The following is a 24,920-nucleotide window of genomic DNA, read 5'->3' on the forward strand; positions in this document are numbered from 1 at the left end:
CTGGAGGTTTGGAGCTGCCGTGAAGGTGAAGGCGGCCGGGGCGCGGGGCACTAATTACCTCTGGAGCGCTGAAGGGCTTTTTAATTAGCAGCCAAAGGCAAAGCTGGATATGGCAGCAGGGGGGGAAGCTGAAGTCAGCAGAGTCAAGGTGGAAATAAGGGGCCAGGTTCTTAGCAGTGAGGGAATGAAGTGCCAGCAGAGACCTTAAATCAAGGAGAGGAGTTTCTCCTCCAGACATTCGCTCTCCCTCTGGTACCGCTCATCATCCAGGCTCAGGATGACCCAGGTACCAGTGTCCCCACTCATCATCCAGCCTCAGGACAACCCAGGTACCAGTGTCCCTGCTCATCATCCAGCCTCGGGGTGACCCAGGTACCAGTGTCCCTGCTCATCATCCAGCCTCAGGACAACCCAGGTACCAGTGTCCCTGCTCATCATCCAGCCTCAGGATGACCCAGGTACCAGTGTCCCCACTCATCATCCAGCCTCAGGATGACCCAGGTACCTGTGTCCCCACCCATCATCCAGCCTCAGGATGACCCAGGTACCAGTGTCCCCACTCATCATCCAGCCTTGGGACAACCCAGGTACCAGCATCCCAGGAGCATCCTTGCTGGTTTCTACGGAGCTTGGCAGGGAATTAAGGGGAGGGGTGGGCGAAAAGGGCTGTTTTCCCACCTGACCTGAAAGCTCAGCTGCCTTCCTCCTGGGATCTTCTTTTGCAAACATCCCATTTTGGTTCCTTTCACCAGGATTTAGTGGCATTTTTTGCCTGCACAGAGCTGGCTGCTTGGGCCATGGAGCACCCAGCGCTCCCAGCCCGGAGGAGGAAAGCTGGGATCATTTGCTAGCAATTTTTTGGGGGGCAAGAAAACCAAAGACTCCTTGGCTATCATCTCCTGAGCTCCCAACACCTTCACCAGTGATCCAGAGGTTGGGATTGAAGCCAATCCCACCCTCCTGCCTCACATGGGCTGCAAGATTCAAATAAATCATCGGGGAGCAGATGTGCTAAGGAGACGTTACCAGCCAGGAGCTGGAGGTTTGGGTGGGGGGTGGCAGCAAAAAAAACCCCACCCCTAAAAAAAAAAATATCACCATTTGGGGCTGGTTGGAAAGCAGCTCCAGCTCATACCAATTCCTTGACGTGGTCTTTCCTTTCCCAAAAATAAACAGGAACTGTCTGGAAAGCCCCTGTGTGGAGAGGGAGCAGAGTCGACCCAGAATAAATAAATAGAAGGAGAGAGCTCTGGGTTGAGTTCATCCAGCCGGTCGTTCCCCGCTGCAGAGGATGAGGATGGAGCCTGAGAAGCCTGGAGGAGGGGAAGGAGAGCATGTGGGGCTCTTAAAAAATCCCCTTAAGTGGAGAAAGAAAGAGCTGAAGTGGCATTCTGACGGCAGAGAGCCATCACATCCCCTCCTGCAGCGCAGCTCCCCTCTCTCCCCCAAGTGCCACGAGCCTTTTCAACTGGTTTTAGCTAGAAAAGGATTAAGGGGATGGAAAAAAGAAAAAAAAGCAGATATTTTGGGGTTTGCTTGCAGTGCAAATCCAGGAGAGGCTTCACATTCTGCTACCAGGATTGGACTGGTTTGGTTTAGTGCCCCAGCTGCTTTGACCGCAGCTTCCCCATGGCAGCTTCCCCATGGGTCGGGCTGGCATCCCAGCAACCAGCCTGGGGAGTGAAGGTGCAGCAGCAGGGTGAGCTGGGACACAGGGCTCACCATGGGAAGGGATTGAGCATGTAGGCAGCTGGAAAAGCAGACATACCTCTCTCCTCTGGCCTTTTGAGATGTGCTTACAGGGTTTGTAGCTGGCTGAGTTGGGGCTCCAGGGCGTTGGGGCATTTTCCTGCCAGGGAAGCAGTGTCTGGGAGCCCTCTAGCTCTGCCTTCTTAATCTTTCCTCTCCTGCCAGCAGTATTTTGTGACTGACAGCTGGCAGGACAGGGCTGGCAGAAGCTGGCTGGTTGTTTTTCTTTGCTGTTCACCATCTTTGGTTCAAAAGGAGAAGGAAAAAAGGTCACTGAAATGGAGGGTTAAAAATAATCCATGTGAGAGCTGTGAGTTTCTTGCCCTCAGGATTTTGGCTGTCCTGCCCCTGAGCACCACCCAGGGCTTGCAGCTCACAGCACTACCCGCTGCTGGCTTCATCCCTCCAGGGCCAGAAAACATCACTCACCTCCAGCAGCCACCGTGGGGCAGCTGTGGGAACCTCTCCCAGCACAGTATGGATGGTAAAGGCTCCTTCTCTTCCTCACTTGGCTTCAGCAGGACCACTCTTCCCTGCTTCCATGGAAAAAATAGGGAGAAAAGAAATGGGATTTGACCCCAGTGGTGCTGCTGAACAACATAAAAAGTGGGGTTCCCCCCTGCCTTAGGTATTGAGGTGTCAGAGTCAACTACTGACTTTACATCTGTGGTGTGAGCGAGGATTTCGTGTTTTAGGGTAGAGGGAACTGTGAAGCTCCCAACTGCCCACCCAGGGAGGCACCTCAGGCTCCTGACAGAATCAAGGCTGGGAAAGACCTTTCAGATTGAGTCCAACCATTCCTGTCCTGTGCTAAACCAGCTCCCTGAGCACCTCATCTCCCCTCTGTTAAACACACCCAGGGGCAGGGACTCAGCCCCCTCCCTGGGCAGCCTGGGCCAGGCCCTGACAACTCTGCCAGGGAAGAATTCTCTCCTCACAGCTGCTCTGACCCTGCCCTGGCGCAGCTTGAGCCCATTGCCCCTTGTCCCAGCTCCTGGCCCCTGGCTGGAGAGACCAGCGCCCACCTCTCTGCACCCTCCTGGCAGGGCAGGGGAGGTGGGGAGAAGGGCTCCCCTCAGCCTCCTCTTCTCCAGGCTCAACACCCCCAGCTCCCTCAGCCGCTCCTCAGAGGATTTGCCCTCCAGCCCCTTCCCCAGCCTGGTTGCCCTTCTCTGGACACGCTCCAGGACCTCCATGTCCTTCTGATGCTGAGGAGCCCAGAACACGCTCCCTGCCTCTGCCATGGGAAAAGGCATTTCCCAGAGGTGCTGTCACCAAAGGGTGGCAAAGGTGACAGTCATGGAGAACAAAACAAAGGCTGAGCCAAGAGCTTCTCAGAGAGTTTTATTAAACTCAGGTGAAAAAGGAATCATAACAAACCATCTCTTGTGGCTAACAGTAACAAACTCAGCTCATTGAATCGAGCACAAAGCTTCAACTCTCCTGTAAAAGAGAAGAGAGAGGTTAAAACACCTTTGGAGCCTGTGGAAGCTTTCACACCCCCCCTGCCATTGAAGAGGAAGGTGGCTCAGTCCACACTTTGCTCTGAAGATGAAAGAGGCAGCGCTGGGCGCAACCGACGACCGGCTTCTCCAGCTCTGAGCTGGGAAAAACCAGCATGTTCCCCTCCAGAACAGTCTCCTGGTCTCCCTTCCTGGTTTACCACCATGAAAATGGGATGTCCTCTTGGAGATAGCTAGCTGCCATGGAGTGGTTTGGCGTGCACAGGCTCCATGAGGTGGTAGATCAGGAGCAGGAAGATGCACCCGAGCACAACCAGGCTCATCACGGCCAGCAGGACGAAGCGGCCGATAAAGAAGGTGTCCACGATCTGCAGAGAACAGGGAGGGTTAAAGAAACACCCCAGAATAGCAACACTACAACATGGCACAGCCTTGGTCTGCTCCAGGAGGCAGGGGGGGGAGCATGCCCTGTCCTGGAAAAGAAGGCTGTCCAAAAAGATCACCCCAGGAGGAAAAAAATCTTTGGGGGTCCCTGAGATTTCTGCCCTCGTTTGTCAGCCCTGACACCAGCGCTGTCTGTGGCAAGGGAGGTGTGAGACAGGTGTCTGAAGGGAAAGTCCCTTTCCTCCTGAAAAAGTCCCTTGTGGGAAAGGGAACAGGGAGGAAAGGAGCAGCACAGGGAAGGAAACACAAGCCAAAGCCTGTAGCAGCTCTCTCCAGCCACAATCCTCCCAGGGAGGCTGTGAATGGAAACAGGGCTGAGGTGGAGGGGGGGGGGGGAAGAAGCCATAAGCCAACTGCAAGCAAACTGCTTCCAAAAAATCCTCCTCTCAGCCCCTGAGACTACCTCAGAGCTCCTCTCACCCCCAGCTTGGTTTTATAAATCACATTAGCACACGCTCAGCCTTGGTGCTGCTGCAGAAAAAAGAGTCTCTTGTGAGCAACGCCTTGGCTCCCTTCTGCACGTTTCACTTTTTAATTAGCCAATTAGCAGAGATTCGGGGCAGGAAGCCCAGGTCATGTATTATTGATACTCAGGGCAAGGTCCAAGCCAATTGAAGATTCAAAAAAAAAAACTAAAATAATAGAAGCTTTCCATTCCTGTTGGCCTCCCAGGCACAAACATGCACAGGGCTGCCCTTCATCTCACTTCCAACCTCTACATGAGCAGGTCCCACGCATGGCAGAGAGGGAAGAGGGGAGGAAAAAAAACCCCTTACAAGGATGTTTAGTAGGGATTTACACAGATCAAGGTCTAGAAGAGCAATAATTAATGTGCATTAATAATAGAACAGAGAAAACAGCACCTAAAACGCCGTGAAACTTGGTGTATTCGTAGCTCAAAGAGCTCTGGGGAAGCTCGAGACAGCAGCGGGGGTGACCCCAAATGGGGAGATCCTTGTGCCTGACAAAAACCTGAGCATGGTGATAACCTGTGAGAGAGCCAGAGAGGGGTTAAACTAGAAAACAGAGCTGGGGGCAAGTGAAAGGCTGCAGAATGAAGGAGGGAATTCTCAAAACGACCTGCCACAGGGCTATGGCAGGCTCCATGGGCTGCTGGAAGTTGGAGGCTGGTGGAGCAGGGAGAGCCAGGCCCAAGCTGTGAAAGGTGATGATGGCAGAAAGGGAGCAGAAGCTGCTTGGAGAGATCAAAGCCATTCCTGCACAGAGCCCCTGGTGCCTGGAGATGGGAGCTAGAGCCCATGGCTCCTGTGTAACGGCAGGTAAATAGGGGATTTGGGGCAGGAAATAAAGGGATCCCTGCTACGTGAGTGACAGACACAGCCTGCGCGGACAGGGGCTGGAGCAGGAGCTGCAGGAGCCTGGAAAAGCAGCACAGGGCACTCACCGGAGGTAAAGACCCATCCCCGGGGCTTCAGGGCAGCCCTGAGGCTGTCCCTGAGGTAAAGACCCATCCCCGGGGCTTCAGGGCAGCCCTGAGGCTATCCCTGAGGTAAAGCCCCATCCCAAGGCCATGGGGCACCCACGGGTCCTGTCCCTGAGGCAAAGCCCCATGTCTGGGGCCACGGGACACCCTGGGGGCTGTCCCTGAGGCAAAGCCCCATCCCGGGGCCATGGGGCACCCATGGGGGCTGTCCCTGAGGCAAAGCCCCATCCCGGGGCCATGGGGCACCCATGGGGGCTGTCCCTGAGGCAAAGCCCCATCCCAAGTCCACGGGGCACCCATGGGGGCTGTCCCTGAGGCAAAGCCCCATGTCTGCAGCCACGGGACACCCATGGGGGCTGTCCCTGAGGCAAAGCCCCATCCCAAGGCCATGGGGCACCCATGGGGCTGTCCCTGAGGCAAAGCCCCATGTCCAGGGCCACGGGACACCCATGGGGCTGTCCCTGAGGCAAAGCCCCATCCCTGGGGCCACGGGACACCCATGGGGGCTGTCCCTGAGGTAAAGCCCCATCCCAAGGCCATGGGACACCCATGGGGCTGTCCCTGAGGCAAAGCCCCATGTCTGCAGCCATGGGACACCCATGGGGCTGTCCCTGAGGCAAAGCCCCATGTCTGCAGCCATGGGACACCCATGGGGCTGTCCCTGAGGCAAAGCCCCATGTCTGCAGCCATGGGACACCCATGGGGGCTGTCCCTGAGGCAAAGCCCCATCCCAAGGCCATGGAGCACCCACGAGGCTGTCTCTGAGGCAAAGCCCCATGTCCAGGGCCACAGGACACCCATGGGGGCTGTCCCTGAGGCAAAGCCCCATGTCTGGGGCCACGGGACACCCATGGGGCTATCCCTGAGGCAAAACCCCATGTCCAGGGCCATGGGACACTCATGGGGGCTGTCCCTGAGGCAAAGCCCCATCCCAAGGCCATGGAGCACCCACGGGGCTGTCTCTGAGGCAAAGCCCCATGTCCAGGGCCATGGGGCACCCATGGGGGATGACCCTGAGGCAAAGCCCCATGTCTGCAGCCATGGGGCACCCATGGGGGCTGTCCCTGAGGCAAAGCCCCATCCCAAGGCCATGGGGCACCCATGGGGGCTGTCCCTGAGGCAAAGCCCCATCCCCGGGGCCTCGGGGCAGCCACGGGGGCTCTCCCCGCGCTAAGGTCCCGCTACCCCCGGGCCCGCTCGCCCTCGCAGACCGCGGCGTGGGCTCACCTCTGCGGCGGCGGCGGCTGGGGCCGGGCTCTCGGCTTCCCGGGGGAAGAGCAACAGGGCGGCGCTGAGGATGGCGGCTCCCAGCGTCACCAGCGCAACGGCGAACCTGCGGGGAGGGGAGAAGCGGGCGGGGCGGGCTCAGCACCGGGGTGGGGGGGGCCTGATTCCTTGCCCCCAGCCCCTTCCCGCTGCTCACCGTGCCCGTCCGGACGCGCGGCAGAGCGCCAGGCACAGCAGCAGCGCCAGAGCCCAGAGCAGCTGCAGCACCAGCACACCCCAGCCCACTCCCAGCACCGCGCCCGCCATGCCGCGCCACACCGCCGCTTCCCCCTGGCAACAGCGCCGCGCCGCGCCGGCTAAACCAATCAGAGCCGCCCTCCGCTCAGCCGCCGCTTTCCATTGGCTGTAGGGCGGGGAGAGGGGGCATGGCTTGGGCGGGCTCCTAAGGTGGAGGGGGATTCCCCTTCTCAGCGCCCTTTTCCTGCCCGGTTTTTAAATCCCAGCTTCTTCCCTGTCCCATCTCACCGGTTGGACCCTGGCTGGGGTGGTTTGATGGGTGGCTGTGCCGGTACTTGGGTCTCACCGTCCAAGTTTGTGGTGGTTTAGGCCTGGCTGGCCTCAGGGACAGCCCCATGGGTGCCCCATGGCCTTGGGATGGGGCTTTGCCTCAGGGACAGCCCCCATGGGTGTCCCGTGGCTGCAGACATGGGGCTTTGCCTCAGGGACAGCCCCCATGGGTGCCCCATGGCCCTGGACATGGGGCTTTGCCTCAGGGACAGCCCCCATGGGTGCCCCATGGCCTTGGGATGGGGCTTTGCCTCAGGGACAGACCCCATGGGTGCCCCATGGCCTTGGGATGGGGCTTTGCCTCAGGGACAGCCCCTATGGGTGCCCCATGGCCCCAGACATGGGGCTTTGCCTCAGGGACAGCCCCCATGGGTGCCCCATGGCTGCAGACATGGGGCTTTGCCTCAGGGACAGCCCCCATGGGTGCCCCATGGCCTTGGGATGGGGCTTTGCCTCAGGGACAGCCCCCATGGGTGCCCCATGGCCTTGGGATGGGTCTTTGCCTCAGGGACAGCCCCCATGGGTGTCCCGTGGCCCCAGACATGGGGCTTTGCCTCAGGGACAGCCCCCATGGGTGCCCCATGGCCCCAGACATGGGGCTTTGCCTCAGGGACAGCCCCCATGGGTGTCCCATGGCTGCAGACATGGGGCTTTGCCTCAGGGACAGCCCCCATGGGTGCCCCATGGCCTTGGGATGGGGCTTTGCCTCAGGGACAGCCCCCATGGGTGCCCCATGGCCCTGGGATGGGGCTTTGCCTCAGGGACAGCCCCCATGGGTGTCCCGTGGCCCCAGACATGGGGCTTTGCCTCAGGGACAGCCCCCATGGGTGTCCCACCAAAGTCACTCTGTCACCCCCCTTTTCAGCTGGACAGGGGAGAAAATACCTATTGAGAAGCTCAGGAGTGGAGATAAGGACAGGGAGAGCTCATTCTGCAGTCAGCATCATGGGCAGGACAGACTCAACAGGGAATAAAGGACAGAAAACTCTCTAATGACCCTGCCCTGTAACCCCAGTGACACCAGAGTTGGGTGATGAGAAGTGTGACCAGATCTTAAAGCACCTTCCCCCCACCCCTCCCTTCTCAGCAGACTGCACTCCAGTCAGGATTTCGCTCCCTTCTTCCCCCCCATTGTGGCACAGGGAGGGGCAGGGACTGGGGAATGGGGGTTTGGGTCAGTTCCTCATGAGATGTTTTCCTCCTTAGTGTGTGTAGGGGCATTTCTCACACCCTTCCCCTGCTGCACCGTGGGGTCCCACTCACGACAGTCAGTCCTCCACGAACTTCTTCACAGGGCTTCAGCTCTTCCCCAGCCACCCCGGTGTGGGTCACTGCTATGGGTGCAGCCATCAGTCACAGTGTCTCTCAGTCCCAGTCTTCCACAGGGTCACCAGCCTCCCCCCAGCAAACTGTCCCTCGCTCATCTCTGTGTCTCTGTCTCTGTCCAAGGGCTGCAGGTGCTGGCAGGGTCTTGCTCCAATGTGGGTCACAGCATCTCCTGTCTGTCTGCCCCTGCTCCAGTGTGGGGCCTCTCCACAGGCTGCAGGGGGGGTCTGGGCCTTGTCCCTGGGCTGTGGGGAGACACCCGCTCCCCCATGGGTTTCTCCATGCGTTCCTCCATGGGCATCTTTCTCTCTGACACCTGGGGCACCTCCTCCCCCCCTTCCCTGCCCTTGGTGCCTGCACAGCTCCTCCCACCTTCCCACTCCCTTCTCTGGGGGCACAAAGCGGCTGCTGGTGGGTTTTTCTCTCCTCACTGTGGCTCCCAGAGGCGCTGTGCCCATGGCTGATGGGCTGGGCCTTGGGCAGCAGCGACTCCGGCCTGGAGCCGGCCGGTGTTTGCTCTGCGGGGCTGCAGAGAGCTGCTGGCTGCTCCTTGCAGCAGCCACCCCTGCACCACCCCCCCTTCTCCACCAGGACCCAGCCAGGCAACACTGTGACAAAGTCAACACAAATATAAAGCAAAATCCTTGGTGGATTCACTTTATTTCCTCTCAGCTGCTCCAAGTCAGGGGACGCTCTGCATCAGACCTTGCGGGGCTGCCGATTCCTTCGAATGGGAGGAATAAAATGGCGACTAATGAGGCCGCGCGGCGCCGACCTGCCTTTCCCTGCCCTGAAGTCAGAGTTGCCAGCGTGACACCAACCCCTGGTTGGACGAGCAGAGCACGAAGCTGTCTCTGACACCTGCCTTTTCTTGGCATCGAGCAGGAGCCGCCTGCCAATGCGTTAGGAGGGGATGTTTGATTCCTCCCCGCGCCGTCTCGTGCTGTTAAATCCCACCAGAGAGGGGTTTATTCCCCCCCATATTGATGGTGTCCATTTTCTCCATCGTTTTCCCAACGTTATTCCCTGTTCTTCCCGCTCCTGTTGGCAATCAGAAATGATGTGTTCACTCCTGTTACTTTCCTCTGTTCTCCTGGGTGGTTTTTAGCATTTTTGGACCCCTAAATTTCTTCCCCATAGCCCTGTTTTCATGGAGACTCTTCTCTTTCTTCCATTCCTCTTCCATCCTTTGGCTTTCCATCCCATACCAACTGGGTCTTCTCCCCATTTATCAACTCCTTCCTCTCCTCTTGGAAGTAGTTTCCTGACGCCAGCAGTGATGACATTAAGCAAGTTCAAGAGGTTGCAGCAAATAGTTTGAGTCATCCAGCTATCAGACCCATCGCTGGATCGCGCCGTGTCCCAGATACGTAGCCAGAGGTCCAAGAATAAATCTGATCTATGCCCCAGCAACCTCATCCAGCAGGTTTTAACCATGATGCTTGTTGATTTTAATCCCATCCATTGTATCCAGCATAGTTGGGCTGGTGGTATCTTAAGCACTAAGGTTTGGAGATGAAATGATGCCCAGCATCCCAATTCACTCGACCTTCCTTAGAAACTTCTCCAACTCATCATACTAACCATCCTCTTCCCTACCTCGCTTCCCCCCAGTGTATTGGAAATGCCTCAGCAGGGATTTGCTGTCCTGAAAGAGTTGGTTTGTGGGTTTGGGTGTGTCATGTGTAGTGACCCTCCTCCCCTCACCGGAGCCTGCAACCCAGGGATGGAGGTGGTACTCAACCAGAAGAGGTATCAGGACTCCATAACCCATGAAACCCTTGTGCAAGCACCTTACTCCACATTCCCATCCCAACCACTGGAAAAAACCTCTGTGGAATTAAGTCCTCTTCGCTCAGGGGTCCCCCAGATTTTGTTTGGGGGGGAAGTTGTGCCATTTACCTACCCAAAAGCTGGGGCATAGACATCTTGGTGGGATTTTTAGGGTGACTTAAAAATATAGGAAAGCAGTGGAAAATGAGGGTGTTGGCCTTGTTTGCAATGATTGTTTGGCTCTGGGGGACCCTTCATATTTGTGGGAGGTTTTTTTCCCCAGCAGCTGCTGTGGGGAAGTTTGCTGCTGTTCCAGATCCAGGTTTCTCTGAGACTTTTGACTTGTACCACGTGATGTTTGCATCCAGGCAGGGACAGGGCACATCAAACCGATGCCAAACAATGGGGTGCTTAATTCCAAGTCCAATGTATTTGATATCAATAGCCAAGGTTAATGTAAAGCCTTTACTGGGAAAGGTCTCAAGCAAAACTCTGCTTTCTGTGGAGGAGATGCTCAAGAACCAGTAAAACCCAATGCAAAGGGTGTATTTGGACACAAATAATTCAGGTGGTTGCCGAGGGATGGGAGTTGCTGTCCTGTCCTGGAGCGATTTGAAAGATGCTTCATCACCACAGGTGTGTTTTGCCTTGGGAAAGGTTGGGGTGTTTCTTGGCAAAAGTATGAAAAAAGATCCTGATTTCAACAGTGGATGAAATGGCTTTGGCAGGGAGGAGCAATTAGCACTGAGGCTAATGAAACACTTGGCCTGGGAGGATGGAATCACAGAATCATAGAACCATAGGGGTGGGAAGGGACCTCCAGAGCTCATGGGGTCCAACCCCCTGCCAAAGCAGGGTCCCTAGGACAGGGCACACAGGGCGGTGTCCAGACAGGGCTGGAATCTCTCCAGAGAAGGAGACTCCACACCCCCTGGGCAGCCTGTCCCAGGGCTCCCTCACCCTCACTGGGAAGAAGTTCTTCCCCAGATTGGTGGGGAACTCCCTGTGCTCCAACTTGAGCCCATCACCCCTTGTCCTGTCCCCACAGACACTGAGCAGAGGCTGCCCATTTCCCCCTGTGTCCCACCCTTCAGATCTTTATACCCATTGCTCAGATCCCCTCTCAGGCTGCTTCTCTCCAGGCTGAACAGCCCCAGCTCCCTCAGCCTTTCCTCACAGGGGAGATGCTCCAGGCCCTTCATCCCCTTCGTAGCCTCCTCTGGACTCTCTCCAGGAGATCCCTGGCTGTTTGATCCCAGGGAGCTCAGAACTGGACACAATACTCCAGGTGGGGCCTGACCAAGGCAGAGCAGAGAGGTCACCTTCCTTCAAAGGCTGCCAGGCAGGATCAGATGGATCAAAGCTCTTTTGCAAACACGCCGCTCGAGGAGCAGCCCCCCGTGACTGGGATGGTTTTGAGTTGAGATGGCCTTTTTTTTTGGGTTAAAACCTGCAAATCCACTATGCCTGGCTCATCCCAGCACTCCAAATGACCCAGCAGGATCTAATATCAAATGATATTAACTGATCAAACTCCTGGAAGCGCTGGGGGAGTTGATTTAAAACTCTTCACACCCTCGTAAAGCTCGGAGCTTTACAGCTGGAGCTCCCCGACGCTCCAAGCTGAGAATGAAAAGGAAACAGGCGTTGATGCAAGCAAGAAAAATATTCTGTTCCTGATTTAAAGACTAGCAAATTGCTAAATATTTTTATTAGAGGCAAATTTGCAGCTTGCTGGAACTAATTTCACGCCCGGTAGATATGGAGCTTAAGCTGGGGATGGCGTTAAATTACTCTCTTGTAAAGGTATTTAAGACTTAGGATGGGGATGCTGTTAAATGGTGGGGACCCAGCTGGGGACCCCCTTTTTTAGGGTGTCTTCTCATGGATTGGGAGCCCGGGGAAGGCAGCCAGGGGAAGAGGAGTCTTCAAGCGTTGATACAAACCCGTCATTCCCACCCGCATGGTGCAATAGGAACCATCCACACCCTCCTCTCCCTCATTTGCATAAATTAGCCTATGGAGGCTTGTTGAAAACCAACGTGGGGGTGGGATGGTAACAGGGCACCCCGGGTCTCCCAGCCTGGAAAGATGCTATCTGTTAATTTGGGGTGGTTCTAGCATATTTCAGAGATTATTTAGGATTTTCAGGCTCTCGTTGATTGAATTGCTTTTAAAATGTCTTTAATTGATTTTGAAATGTCTCTAATTTATTTTAAAATGTATGGGATTGATTTGAATTATTTTAATTTAATCTCTGTTTAGGATATTTTAGGTTCCACTGATTCAAGAGATGGGTAAAGGTGGGCACGGGTCCATCCCTGACTACCATACGCTCCCCATACCTGTTATTTCCATGCTGGTTTCATTGGCCAGAGGTTTTATGCCTTGAGGGTGATTTTCCAGCTTGAATCCCTTCGTTTTCCTTCTGCAAAACCTCTGGAAAACACTGGAAACCACCCAGCTTAACGTGAGGAGAAAAACCCATCCTGTTTTGGTTTGCTCAGATACAAACTGGGACAGGTGCAGGGATGGGGTCGGAGGATGCAGAGCCGGAGAAAGCAAAGCGAAGGCGTCGGGAGGATCCAATTACCCCTCTAAAAATACCTCTGGGAGGGTGGTGGTGATAAACAAGAGCTATTTAAATCCCCCAGTCCTCTTTCTGTGGTGGAAATACATGAGGTTAAATAGTTCTCTCCGACTTCTTGGAGGATGTGCCTGGGTGAGAAGTGCTAAGTCGCCCTTTTCTGAAGAGAAAACCCTAAGAAAAGAAAATTCAAATAATAGGAGAGGGTTTGTAATGGCTCCAGTGGGGATCCATCTCTCTCTTGCAGGAACCCACTTTGGGTTATCTTTCTCTTGCTGGTGGCGGAAATCAATTTTAATGGTCCTGACGGGAAATGAGGATGTGAAGACTTCAAACAGAACAGATCCTGCCACCTTCCAACAAATAATAACGTGGGATATGAAGATATGAAGTCACTTTTAAAGTTAAAAACAAAACAAAACAAAAGTTTTTAAAAAAATAATTAAAAACATCTCGTCCCAGTGAGAGGAGAAACATTGAAAAGCCCCGAAAGGCCTCAGCTGGTGGGGACGTGGAGGAGCACAGGTATGATAGAATCACAGCCTGGTCTGGGTTGGGAGGGACCCCAAGGGTCACAGAGCTCTCTGGAAAAGAGAAAGAGGAGATACTATGTAGAGCTTTGGTTTTCTCCCTCCCACCAGCAAGTCTCTGAGGTAACTCCAGCAGCCAAGGGCATGAAACACTCAAATGGTATTTAAGAATCTTTTGGGTAACCTGTGCAAATAATAAATAAATAAATAGAAATTAGAAGGAGCAGCTCCCCTACGGAGAGAGGCTGAGGGAGCTGGGCTGGCTCAGCCTGGAGAAGAGAAGGCTGTGGGGGGACCTCATTGCAGCCTCCCAGTCCCTGAAGGGAGCAGAGGAACAGGAGGGGAATCAGCTTGTTCAAGGGCAGAGACTGGCAGGACAAGGGGGCTGGAGTGAAGCTGGAGGAGGGAAGGGTGAGAGGAGAGATTAGGGGGAAGTTTTTTGCAGAGAGAGTGGTGAGGGGCTGGAAGGGGCTGCCCAGAGAGGGGGTGGGTGCCCCATCCCTGGGGGTGTTCAAGGCCAGGTTGGCTGGGGCCCTGGGCAACCTTGTGTAGCTCCAGGCCTGGAGGTTGGTGTCCCTGCCTGTGGCAGGGGGTTTGGAGCTCTGTGACCCTTGGGGTCCCTCCCAACCCAGACCAGCCTGGGATTCTATGATAATCAAATGTCTCTGAGGGCTGTAAAAAAAAAAGCAGAGATCAATCCCTGCAAACTTTCCTAGATGTAATTTCAGGAGAGATCAAAGCTGACACTAACCTAAGGAAGTAAAGCTACTCAAAATGCAGAGTTTATAGTCCATCTGTCTCCTTGCTTCAGGGAGCCAGTATTAAATTTATTGCTAAATAAAACAAATAAGCCTAGGAAAAGGCAGCGTCCCAATCTGCATACTCGTAAGAGAATTAACAGAGCTCTCTTGCTATGATGGCTGCTTCTCAATTTGCATCTTTAAAGAGTTGTGACCATCTCCCTACTTCTCCCTCCGCCGGCTCCTCCGTAGCCAGGCCGGTGCCGGCGGTTGGCACCGCGCTGCATCGCTTGGTGAAGAGGCGCGGCGGGTGAAGGTTGAACTCCCATCGTGGACCGAACCGCGACGAGGGTGGGGAAGTGATGCTGAAGCCCAGCCAAGGTGAAGGAACATCTCTCAGGTGGAGCCAAACTTGAAAAGGGGGGAGATTTGGCACCTCCGCGGCGGCTTCGCCAGCCGCCTGGTGCCCAACCACTGCGGATATCCAAAGAGAAACATAAACCAAGGGAGGTTTTATCACTTTACCTGCCTTCTCCCCTTAATCCAGCCTGGTTTTTCCTTTCAGCAGCATTTTTACAGTGTGGTTTAACAAGAATTTAGGGGTTATTTTTTCATTCCCCTCGGCGAACGTCGCCCCAGCTCATCCCTATCTCAACAGGCCGCTCTTGCCTCTGGAAAACAGACTCCAAATCTTGCTGGAGGTAAGTTGCTTTACACATCCAAACCCTCTCTTTTTATTTATTTATTTTTAATTTTTTTTTTTTTTTTTATTTTGGGGCTTTTTTTTTTTTAAACTATCCTGGGAATGCTTGAGAAAGGCTCAGTCAGTCGGATGCTCTCAGTAGCTTTTCAGGGGGGGAGCCTGGAGTAGCAGCAGACTTATTCCTCCTTGGGAATGAGACATTTAAAAGGAGTAAGTTGGCAGTAGAATTTTGTAATCAAAATATATATATATATAAATATATATATAACCTGCCATTTATCCAGTGACTTTTCCCTCTGGAAGGACCCCAAAGTGGCATCATTACTGAGCCATCGTTAACCCCTGCTCAGCCAGGAGGAGAAATCACATTTTTCCAGGTATTTTCCCACTGTTTTTTGCAGCAACATTGGGGGGGAAAAAAAATTCCCTTTTCTTTTGACTTTAGCTGTCTTTATTATCAATCCATCGATCCTGCAGGAGAAATAAGCTTTAATCTTATTTAATCTCACATGGGGAAACCTCTGGGAATATCGAGCCGTCCCGGCATCGATCCCTTATCCTTAATACAACCTCCTTGTGCCTATGGGTTATCGATAAAGCCTTTAATTATATTCTCCTGTGTATTCATCTAGTAATAATTGTCAGATCCGTGGGGCTTTGCTTGCTGCTGTTTGTGTGCCTGAGATGGTGGCTTCAAAAGATAACGCCGTCGTGGCGTCGCCGTGAAGCATTTTTTGGGTTTACTCCCTTCTTATTCCCAGGAAAGTCAAGTGGGGAAAATGAGTGTATTTAAGACCTGGCCAGGCTGGAGAGCTGAGCAGGGAGAAATCAAATGAGGTTCAACAAAAGCAAGTGGAGAGTCTGGCACCTGGGAAGGAATAACTGCTGGAATCAGGACAGGCTGGGGGTGACCTGCTGGAGAGGAGCTCTGTGGAGAAGGACCTGGGGGTGCTGGTGGGTGACAGGGTGGCCATGAGCCAGCAGTGTGCCCCGGGGCCAAGAAGGACAATGGGATCCTGGGGGCAGCAAGAGGAGCGTGGCCAGCAGGTCACAGGAGGGGATCCTCCCCCTCTGCTCTGCCCTGGTCAGGCCCCACCTGGAGCATTGTGTCCAGTTCTGGGCTCCCTGGGATAAACCAGCCAGGGATCTCCTGGAGAGAGTCCAGAGGAGGCTACGAAGGGGATGAAGGGCCTGGAGCATCTCCCCTGTGAGGAAAGACTGAGTGAGCTGGGGCTGTTCAGCCTGGAGAGAAGCAGCCTGAGAGGGGATCTGATCAATGGGTATAAAGATCTGAAGGGTGGGACACCGGGGGACATGGGCAGCCTCTGCTCAGTGTCTGTGGGGACAGGACAAGGGGCGATGGGCTCAAGTTGGAGCACAGGGAGTTCCCCACCAATGTGGGGAAGAACTTCTTCCCAGTGAGGGTGAGGGAGCCCTGGGACAGGCTGCCCAGGGGGTGTGGAGTCTCCTTCTCTGGAGAGATTCCAGCCCCGTCTGGACACCGCCCTGTGTGCCCTGTCCTAGGGACCCTGCTTTGGCAGGGGGTTGGACCCCATGAGCTCTGGAGGTCCCTTCCAACCCCTGTAATTCTGTGATATCCAGTGGGGATCTCAAGTGCCACAAAATAGCCTTTAACAGACAACCTTCCTTGAGTTAAATGGTTAAAATTTGAAGGATCCCTGGATTTCAGCCCAGATTCAGTGCAAGTGCCACTGCTGTCTGCGTGTCCCCACTTAGTTTTGTTCCTTTTAAGGCTGCACTGGATGACAATGGTTGGTTTTTTCCCTCCTCTCTTCTCAAAACTCAGAGCTGGGGAGGGTTTTGAAAGGTGAAGGAAATTATCTGTGTCCTACATATCTTAGAAAAATCCAACCTAAATCTGGCTGGGTGATTCGGATGGAGCATCGTCCCCTGACCCAAGCTGGAGGTACGATGGGCTGGTGGCTACTCTGAGCCTGGACAGTTTGGAGCAGCATCTGACCCAAAACTAGTCTCAAATTCTCTGTAGGGATCCTTATTTCAGAATACTTTCCTCACCCAAGGGGGTTGGACATCCTCCTAAAGCAGTGAGCTTACTACTTGGAGGAGTAACCTTACCCCTCCAACCCAACACAGCCCTTAAACTGGGTTTAATCCAGGCTCAACCTTAGGAGCCAAGCCCAGGCTGCATCCTAAAACCCCATGTGGAGTAAAGTGCTTGTTTAAGGGTTTCATGGGTTATGGGGTCTGGGTATCTCTTCCAGCTGTGTCCCATCTCCATCCCTGGTGCAGGCTCCAGTGAGTGGTCCAGGGCAGGGAGAAATGGGGTACCTGCCCAACCCCTGGTGGGAGCCGGGCTCTGCATCCCTGTCCTGTGGATCTGGGAGCTCAGGGCTGGTGGGATGAGAGCTGATCAAAAGAGACCATCCAGGGGTGACCTGAAGATGTGTTTTCTGGGGGTGGGGAACCCCAAGACTGAGCAGGGGAGACTTTCAAAGGACAGCAAGACCACGTGGGTGGGGTTGAAGCAGAGCTGGTTCAACTGGGAAGCCAGGCACTGGGTTTGTAAACCAGGGATTCTAACTCACCTCTGGAAAACTCTCCAGGGAAGAAGAGGCTTTGGAATGTGGGAGGAAAAATCCAGGCCCAGCTGTTCTTCCCAAGGGATGAGTGTGAGTTTCTGGATCCAGCTGGGGAATCACTTTGGGGATCAGCAACAGGAACTGGGGGATGCTGGGGTGCTCCGGGAGCCAGGGTGGGGTGCTGGAGGAGTGAACCTGGGATGCTGGAGGAGTGAGCCTGGGATGCTGGAGGAGTGAACTTGGGATGCTGGAGGAGTGAATTTGGGATGCTGGAGGAATGAGCCTGGGATGATGGAGGAGTGAATTTGGGGTGCTGGAGGAGTGAGCCTGGGATGCTGGAGGAGTGAAGCTGGGATGCTGGAGGAGTGAATTTGGGATGCTGGAGGAGTGAACTTGGGGTGCTGGAGGAGTGAATTTGGGATGCTGGAGGAGTGAGCCTGGGATGCTGGAGGAGTGAATTTGGGATGCTTGAGGTGTGAACCTGGGATGCTGGAGGAGCCAGTGGAGGCTGCTCACTGCTGAAGGGAGAGCCCCAAAATAATGGACATTGGGACACTTAGTGTGGTGTTGGCACTGAAAATCTGCCCTGTGTGTGGAGCCCTCATCACCCATCTGTGAGGTGAGATACGGGGCGCAGGCGATCGATCCCCCAGCCCTGAGGTGATCTTGCAGCCCTGAGGTGATCTTGCAGCCCTGAGGTGATCCCCTAACCCTGAGGTGATCCCTCAGCCCTGAGGTGATCCCACAACCCTGAGGTGATCCCACAGCCCTGAGATGATCCCACAGCCCTGAGCTGATCCCCTAACCCTGAGCTGATCCCGCAGCCCTGGGGTGATCCTGCAGCCCTGGGGTGATCCCCCAGCCCTGTGATGATCCCGCAGCCCTGGGGTGATCCCGCAGCCCTGTGGTTTCCCCCCATTATTCCTCCCTCTCTGCTCCTCCAGCTCCTGTACCCCCTGAGATGCTGTTCCCTGACCCCAGCAGCGTTCCCTCCTCATCCTCACTGGCTCCCTGGGAACAGCAGTGGGGGGGACACAGGGGGGAGGATCCGTCCCCTCAGCTGATTCACAGGGTGAGGAATTGCCATAAACCACTGCCCCGACCTCTGGGAGGGACCAGGGGGTGGGGTGGGGGATGCTCTGTGCTCCCAGGATTTGAATATCATTTCTTAAAGTAATATTGATTTAATAAATCAATCCAATCAATCAATCAATAAATCAAATCAATATCTGTCTCTGGTAATCAATTATAAATCCTTATATCTGGAATATATTAATGGATAATTAAAAGAGATGAGATATATCACTAATAAAATTAATAAAATATTATTATAGAAAAGATATAGCAAGAATATTTATTAATAAGATAATAAATACTAATGATATACTAAAGAAAAGTAATATTTATCACATCACTTTATTCATTAATATCAATAAATACAATTAATACTGATTTAACGACGTTGTTTAACAGGATGTAACATTATTTCTTAAATCCAGTGATTTCAATATTATTTTGAACATTGATATTTATTCCACAAATGCATTAAATCAATATCCATATAATAATTATTATAAAACTTCATATTTATATTATATTATATATAATATATACATTTATATATTATATATTTATTATGTGTATTATATATTTATTATATTTATTATATATTATGTATGTTTATATTATATATTATATATGTTATATAATACATAAAAATGTAATAATATGATAGATAATATAAAATATATAATGTTTAATTTATAATCTATAATCTATTAAAAATCTTATAGATTATAGATTATAGATTATAAATCTATATTATAGATGATCAATCTATATTATAGATTATAGGTAATATAACATGATATTATATATTACATAAGATATTATATATTATATATAATACATTATACATATGTAGATTATATAATATATATCTATATATTCTATATTATATATCATAGATATATCTATATATTCTATATCATAGATAGATTATATATCATATATTATATATTATATATAATACATTATATATTATGTATTATATAATATATGCTATATAATCTATATTATAATATATATTATATAATATATATTCTATTCTATTCTATTCTATTCTATATTTTATTATATATTATAGATTATAAGGGAAATTAGAGATCATATATAATAGATTATTATATATAATCTATTATATCTATTAATTATATAATAGATATACTAGATTACATATAATCTATAATCTAGTATATATTATATAATAATAGTATTATAAATGATAATGATATAATAAGTAAATTAATATTGATTCATGACATACATGAGTTTATTGATACATTTACTTATATTAATATAAATAAACACAATTCATGTTTATTTATTAAGGTTATTTAATATTATTTCTTAAACCCCATGATTTTAATATGATTTCTTGTATTTTTTGGGGGGGGGGTGGTGGTGTCAGGGAAGGTGCCTCCCAGCTCCCCCCATGCTTTTAGGGATGGGGCCCAAGCACCTTGAGGGGTCGGTGTTCCCACCCTTCCCATCACCCCCTGACCCCGTGGGCCACCCCTCGCCCATGGCTCATTGCCCGGAACTCTCTGGAACCCAATCGGACCCATCCCAAAAGGACTCTGGGGGTTATTTTCCTGTTATTCCCTCTCCCTTCCAAGGATCTTCCTGGGGAAACGGGTGGAAATGCTGCGGTTCTGGGTTTGAACGGTGGTATTATTATTATTATTATTATTATTATTATTATTATTATTATTAGTATTAGTATTAGTATTAGTATTAGTATTATTAGTAGTATTATTAGTATTAATAGTATTAATAGTATTAGTATTATTAGTATCAGTATTAGTATTAGTATTATTAGTATTATTAGTATTATTAGTATTATTAGTATCATTATTAGTATTAATAAACAATAATAAATTGTAATGTATTAATAATAATATATAATATCACTGTTCAAACAATATAATAATAAATAAAATAAATTAAATTAAAATAAAATATAATAATACAAAATAAAAATAAAATATAATAATAATAATAATAATAATAATAATAATAATAATAATAATAATAATAATAATAATAATAATAATAATAATAAACAACCCCAAACCTTGGAAAAGGGGGTGGAAAAACTGGGAGGAATCGAACCTGGCTGGAGTAGCCAGGCCCACCCCAAAAAAACCCACCCCCCTACCCCATCCCTGGAGGGGGGGTTGAGTTTAAATGGGGGATAATTTGGCTACTGGTCCCAGTGGTCCCAGTGGGCGCGACTCCAGGTCCTTGGGAGAAAGGGGGGGGGGGGTGTTAACGTATCAGGCTGCCAAAATTGGGTGATGGGGGGAACCAACCCCCCCCACCCCTAATTAATAACAATTAGGAGGCTCCCCAGGCCTGGGGGTGTCTCAGGGAGGGGTTTATTGGGGTGTCCTAAATTTAAGGGGGGGTGTGGGGGGTGGTGGCCTTGGTGTGGGAGTGGTACTGGAGGGGGGGTGTTTGTCTGCGGGGGGGATGTGGGGGGGTGTGTGTGAAGTGTCACAGGGGGCTGTGAGCCTGGAGGGGGGGGTGTGTGTGTTTGAAGGGGGGGGAAATGTGGGGGGGGCAAATTTGGGAGGGGCCTAAATATGGGGGGGGGGGGATGTGTCTGAAGGGGGGGAAATGTGGGAAGGGGGATGTGTCTGAAGGGGGGAAATATGGGGGGGCAAATGTGGGAGGGGGGAAAATGTGTTTGGGGAGGATGTGTCTCAAGGGGGGGGAATATGGGAGGGGGGGCAAATGTGTTTGGGGAGATGTGTCTGAAGGGGGAGGAATATGGGGGGCCAAATGTGGGAGGGGGGATGTGTCTGAAAGGGGGGGAAATATGGGAGGGGGGGACAAATATGGGAGGGGGACAAATGTGTGAGGGGGGGATGTGTCTGAAGGGGGAGAAATATGGGGGGGCAAATGTGGGAGTTGGGGAAATATGGGAGGGGGGATGTGTCTGAAGAGGGGGAAATATCGGGGGGGCAAGTGTAGGGGGGACAAATATGGGAGGGGGAGATGTGTATGAAGAGGGGGGAATATAGGGGGCAGATGTGGGAGGGGGGCAAATACGGGGTGGGATGTGTCTGAAGGGGGGGTAAAATATGGGGGGGGCAAATGTAGGGGGGCAAATATGAGAGGGGGGAGATGTGTCTGAAGGGGGGAAATATGGGAGGGGGGCAAATGTGTGAGGGGGGGATGTGTCTGAAGGGGGAGGAATATGGGGGAGCAGATGTGGGAGGGGGGCAAATACGGGGTGGGATGTGTCTGAAGGGGGGGTAAAATATGGGGGGGCAAATGTAGGGGGGCAAATATGAGAGGGGGGAGATGTGTCTGAAGGGGGGAAATATGGGAGAGGGGCAAATGTGGGAGGGGGGATGTGTCTGAAGAGGAGGGGAATATGGGGGGGCAGATGTGGGAGTTGGGGGAAATATGGGAGAGGGGATGTGTCCGAAGGGGGGAAATATGGGAGGGGGGCAAGTGTAGGGGGGGCAAATATGGGAGGGGGAGATGTGTCTGAAGAGGTGAGAATATGGGGGGGGCAAATGTGTTTGGGGAGGATGTGTCTCAAGGGGGGGGAATATGGGAGGGGGGGCAAATGTGGGTGGGGGGAGATGTGTCTGAAGGGGGAAATATGGGGGGGCAAGTGTAGGGGGGGCAAATATGGGAGGGGGAGATGTGTCTGGGGGGGGGCAAATGCGTGTGTGTGTGTGGGGGGGCAAAACCGCTTATAGGGCTGCAAATGCATTTGGGGGGGGGGGGCAAATGGGGTCACCACACCGACGTACCGTGGGGCACAAGGGCTGGGGGGGTGTGGCGGGGGGGTCCGTTTAGGGCTTCCCAGGGGCGAGGGGGGGGGTGGGGGACAGGTCAGAGCGCGTGCGCAGCAGCCAGCAGGGGGCGCCGTTCGTGGCGCCAAAGTGGGGTGGTGGGGGGGGCGTGTCAGCGTGGGGGGGGGGGGGTTGGGGGGGCGTGTCCCGTGCTGAGGTTGGGGGGGTGGGGGGGGGCGTGTGCACGAGCGGAGCAGGGGGCGGGGCTTGTGGCGAGGGGGGGCGGGGCGGGGCGGGGCGGTGTCGGCGGCGGCGGCGGCGGCGGCGGCGCGGCGGGGCCGGGCGGGCGGCGAAGCGGCGGCCGCGCTGTCAGGGCCGGTGTGGGTGTGATGAAGATTGGCGGGCAGGTAGGCTGTCACTCACCGGCGGGGCCGCCGCGCGGGGGCGGGCGGAGCCGCGCCGAGCGCCGCGGACAAAGCGGCCCCACGGCCGGCGGCGGGGCACGTGTGGCGGCGGCGGCGAACCCCCCCCCCCCCCCTTAACACCCCCCCCCTTTTCCTCCTCCCCCCACCCCCCCCCCCAAACAACCTCCATCCCCTCCGGTGCGGGAAGTAACTTGCCGTTCTGCGCCGCCTCCCCTCCCGGTGCGGGGCTCGGGGGCAGCGCGGGCCTCGGGCGCAGCGTGTGTCCGTCCCCGGTGTCCGGTTCCCCCCCCCCCCCCCTTTCCCCCCCCCCTCTCCTCCGGGCTGACCTCCAGCCGGCTGCGGTTTGCCCCCGCCGTTGCGGTTCTCTGCGGTGACCCCCCCCCCTCCCCTCCCCGTCCCCCCCCCCCCCCCCCCCCCCCTTCCCCGGCCGGTTGCGGTGACCCCGGAGTGTGTGTAGGTGGGTGGGGGGGGTTATGGGGGTCTGCGCAGCCCCCCCAAGCCGGGTGCACTCCCCGCTGCCCGGTCGCAGTGTCCCCCGAGGGGTTACAGCGCTCCTAAGCGGGTTGCACACCCTCCCCCCACCTCGGGCTGGTTGCGGGCGGCCCCCGTGTATCCCCCCCCCCTAAATTCCCCGGCCGGTTGTACATCCCCTCGCGGTGCCCCCCCCCCGGGGGGGGGCTGTACCCCCAGCCCTGGCTGGTTGCGATGCCCTGGGACTGGCTGCAGACCCCTCAGCCGGTCGCTGTGCCCCTTTTGGGGGGGGGGTGGGGGGGGTTGCAGACCCTCAACCTACTTGCAATACCCTCGGACAGGGGGGGAGAGGAGTGTGGGGGGGGGATTAGGCACCCCCCAGCCCATTGCAGTGCCCCCTGCAGACCCCCGGGGGGGGGGTGGGGGTGTAATGCCCCTCGGACCCGCTGCAGACCCCCCCAGGAGGTTGCAGACCCCTCAACTGGTTGTGTTCACAACCTCCCCGACCCTCTGCAGACCCTCGGTCAGTTGCAATCCCCCCCCCCAACCCGGGGTGGGGGGGATGTAGGCACCCCCCCCTCTAATGCTTGCAGTGCCCTCCGGAGGGTTTGCAGCCCCCCCTTCCCATCCCCAGCCAGTTGCAGACCCCCCCCCCCCTTCCACCAGCTGCTTACAGACCCCCCCCAGAGAGTTGCAGGACCCCCCCAGCCAGTGGCAGGACCCCCTCCCCCAGCTGGTTGCAGGACCCCCCCAGCCAGTGGCAGGACCACCCCCCTCCAGCTGGTTGCAGGACCCCCCCAGCCAGTGGCAGGACCCCCCCCCCTCCAGCTGGTTGCAGGACCCTCCCAGCCAGTGGCAGGACCCCCCCTCCAGCTGGTTGCAGGACCCCCCCAGCCAGTGGCAGGACCCCCCCCCCTCCAGCTGGTTGCAGGACCCCCCCAGCCAGTGGCAGGACCCCCCCCCCAGCTGGTTGCAGGACCCCCCCAGCCAGTGGCAGGACCCCCCCCCCCCCAGCTGGTTGCAGGACCCCCCCAGCTGGGGGAGGGGTGGTCACAGCCCCTTCCAGCACATTGGGAAGTTGCCCCCCCCCCCCAACCAGTGCAAAGCTGGGAGGGGGGGTGTGTACAGTGGGAGGGGGAAGAGCTTTGCCCACAGCCTCTCAGCTTTGCCAGACACCCCTTTACCCCGGGGTCATCCCCCTCCCAGAGCACCCCCTGGGCACCCACTGAGGGGGGGGGACGGGACACCCATGCAGGGCCCCACATGGGCTTGATGCCAGCACCAAACCCTGGCCCTCACCTGGGTGCTGTAGCTCAGCCCTTCTACCAGGGGTTAAACACCCCCCACCACATGCACCCCATTTCCCTCCCATGCCCCCCCTTCTCCTGCTGCACCCCATTTTCCCAAGGGTGGCTCTGCAGGACCCCCCCAACCCCCTGGCTCATCCCACAGGATGGACTCAGTGCTGAGAAACCCCTAAAACAAGGTGACGCTTGTGGGGTGGGGGGGGACACCCCAGCACCCCACCACTTGGAGACCTATTTTAATCATAATTATGACTCTTTAACAATTAATTGGATGGGGTTTGGTGTATTCCCACCCCCCAGGAGGGCAGCTCTGCCCAGCAGCTCAGGAAAAGTTTGGGCCAGATGATGGGTGCAGAGGAGGGGGGGGGGGATCTGTGTCTCGTGCTCCCCCATCCTTCATCCTCATCCTCATAGGATGAAGCAGCCCAACTCGAGGGGTTCTCCCTCCTTTGTTTGGGCTCTTTCCAATTTGGGGTCCCCATCCCAACCTTCCCCCCCCCTCCTCTCCTCTCCTCACCTTTCCCATGGATCTTTTTCCCTCCTTCCCACTATCTCCCAGCTCGACCGGTAACGGGAAACCCAAAACCCAGCAGGATATTTTCAAACTCCCAGCCAGGGAGATTAGATTAAGGGAAAGTGGGAAGGAGAAGGGGGGGGGGGGGGTTAAGGGGGGGGTTGGGAGGGGGATATGTGTGTGTGGATTATTTTTGGCCAGGATATGGGGGGGGTGGGCAGCTGCCTGGGAGCGGGGTGGGGGAAACCAGAAAATAGTGTGTGTGTGGAAATGGT

At 54.0% G+C, this 24,920-nt stretch overlaps 2 protein-coding genes across 4 annotated transcripts in view; one reads left to right on the forward strand and one right to left on the reverse strand.

Annotated features, from left to right (window-relative positions):
* Positions 1-3,112: 3,112 nt before the first annotated feature.
* Positions 3,113-6,633, reverse strand: TMEM218 (transmembrane protein 218; the record flags this gene model as incomplete). Its single annotated transcript, XM_084275072.1, has 3 exons — positions 3,113-3,580; positions 6,328-6,433; positions 6,524-6,633. 3 exons carry the CDS (start codon positions 6,631-6,633, stop codon positions 3,446-3,448), a joined length of 351 nt encoding a protein of 116 aa, XP_084131198.1. The 3' UTR covers positions 3,113-3,445.
* A 15,638-nt stretch (positions 6,634-22,271) lies between these two features.
* PKNOX2 (PBX/knotted 1 homeobox 2) overlaps positions 22,272-24,920 on the forward strand; it is a 116,388-nt gene continuing 113,739 nt past the window's right edge. For 2 of the 3 annotated variants that reach the window (XM_084275038.1, XM_084275040.1), the window contains exon 1: positions 22,272-22,335. The gene's annotated coding sequence lies outside the window, so the exon portion shown is untranslated. The remainder of the gene's footprint in view (positions 22,336-24,920) is intronic. The other variant, XM_084275039.1, reaches the window with a different exon arrangement.

Source organism: Gallinula chloropus (genome assembly GCF_964237585.1).
Source record: "Gallinula chloropus genome assembly, chromosome: 24".
Classification (NCBI taxonomy): Eukaryota; Metazoa; Chordata; class Aves; order Gruiformes; family Rallidae; genus Gallinula; species Gallinula chloropus.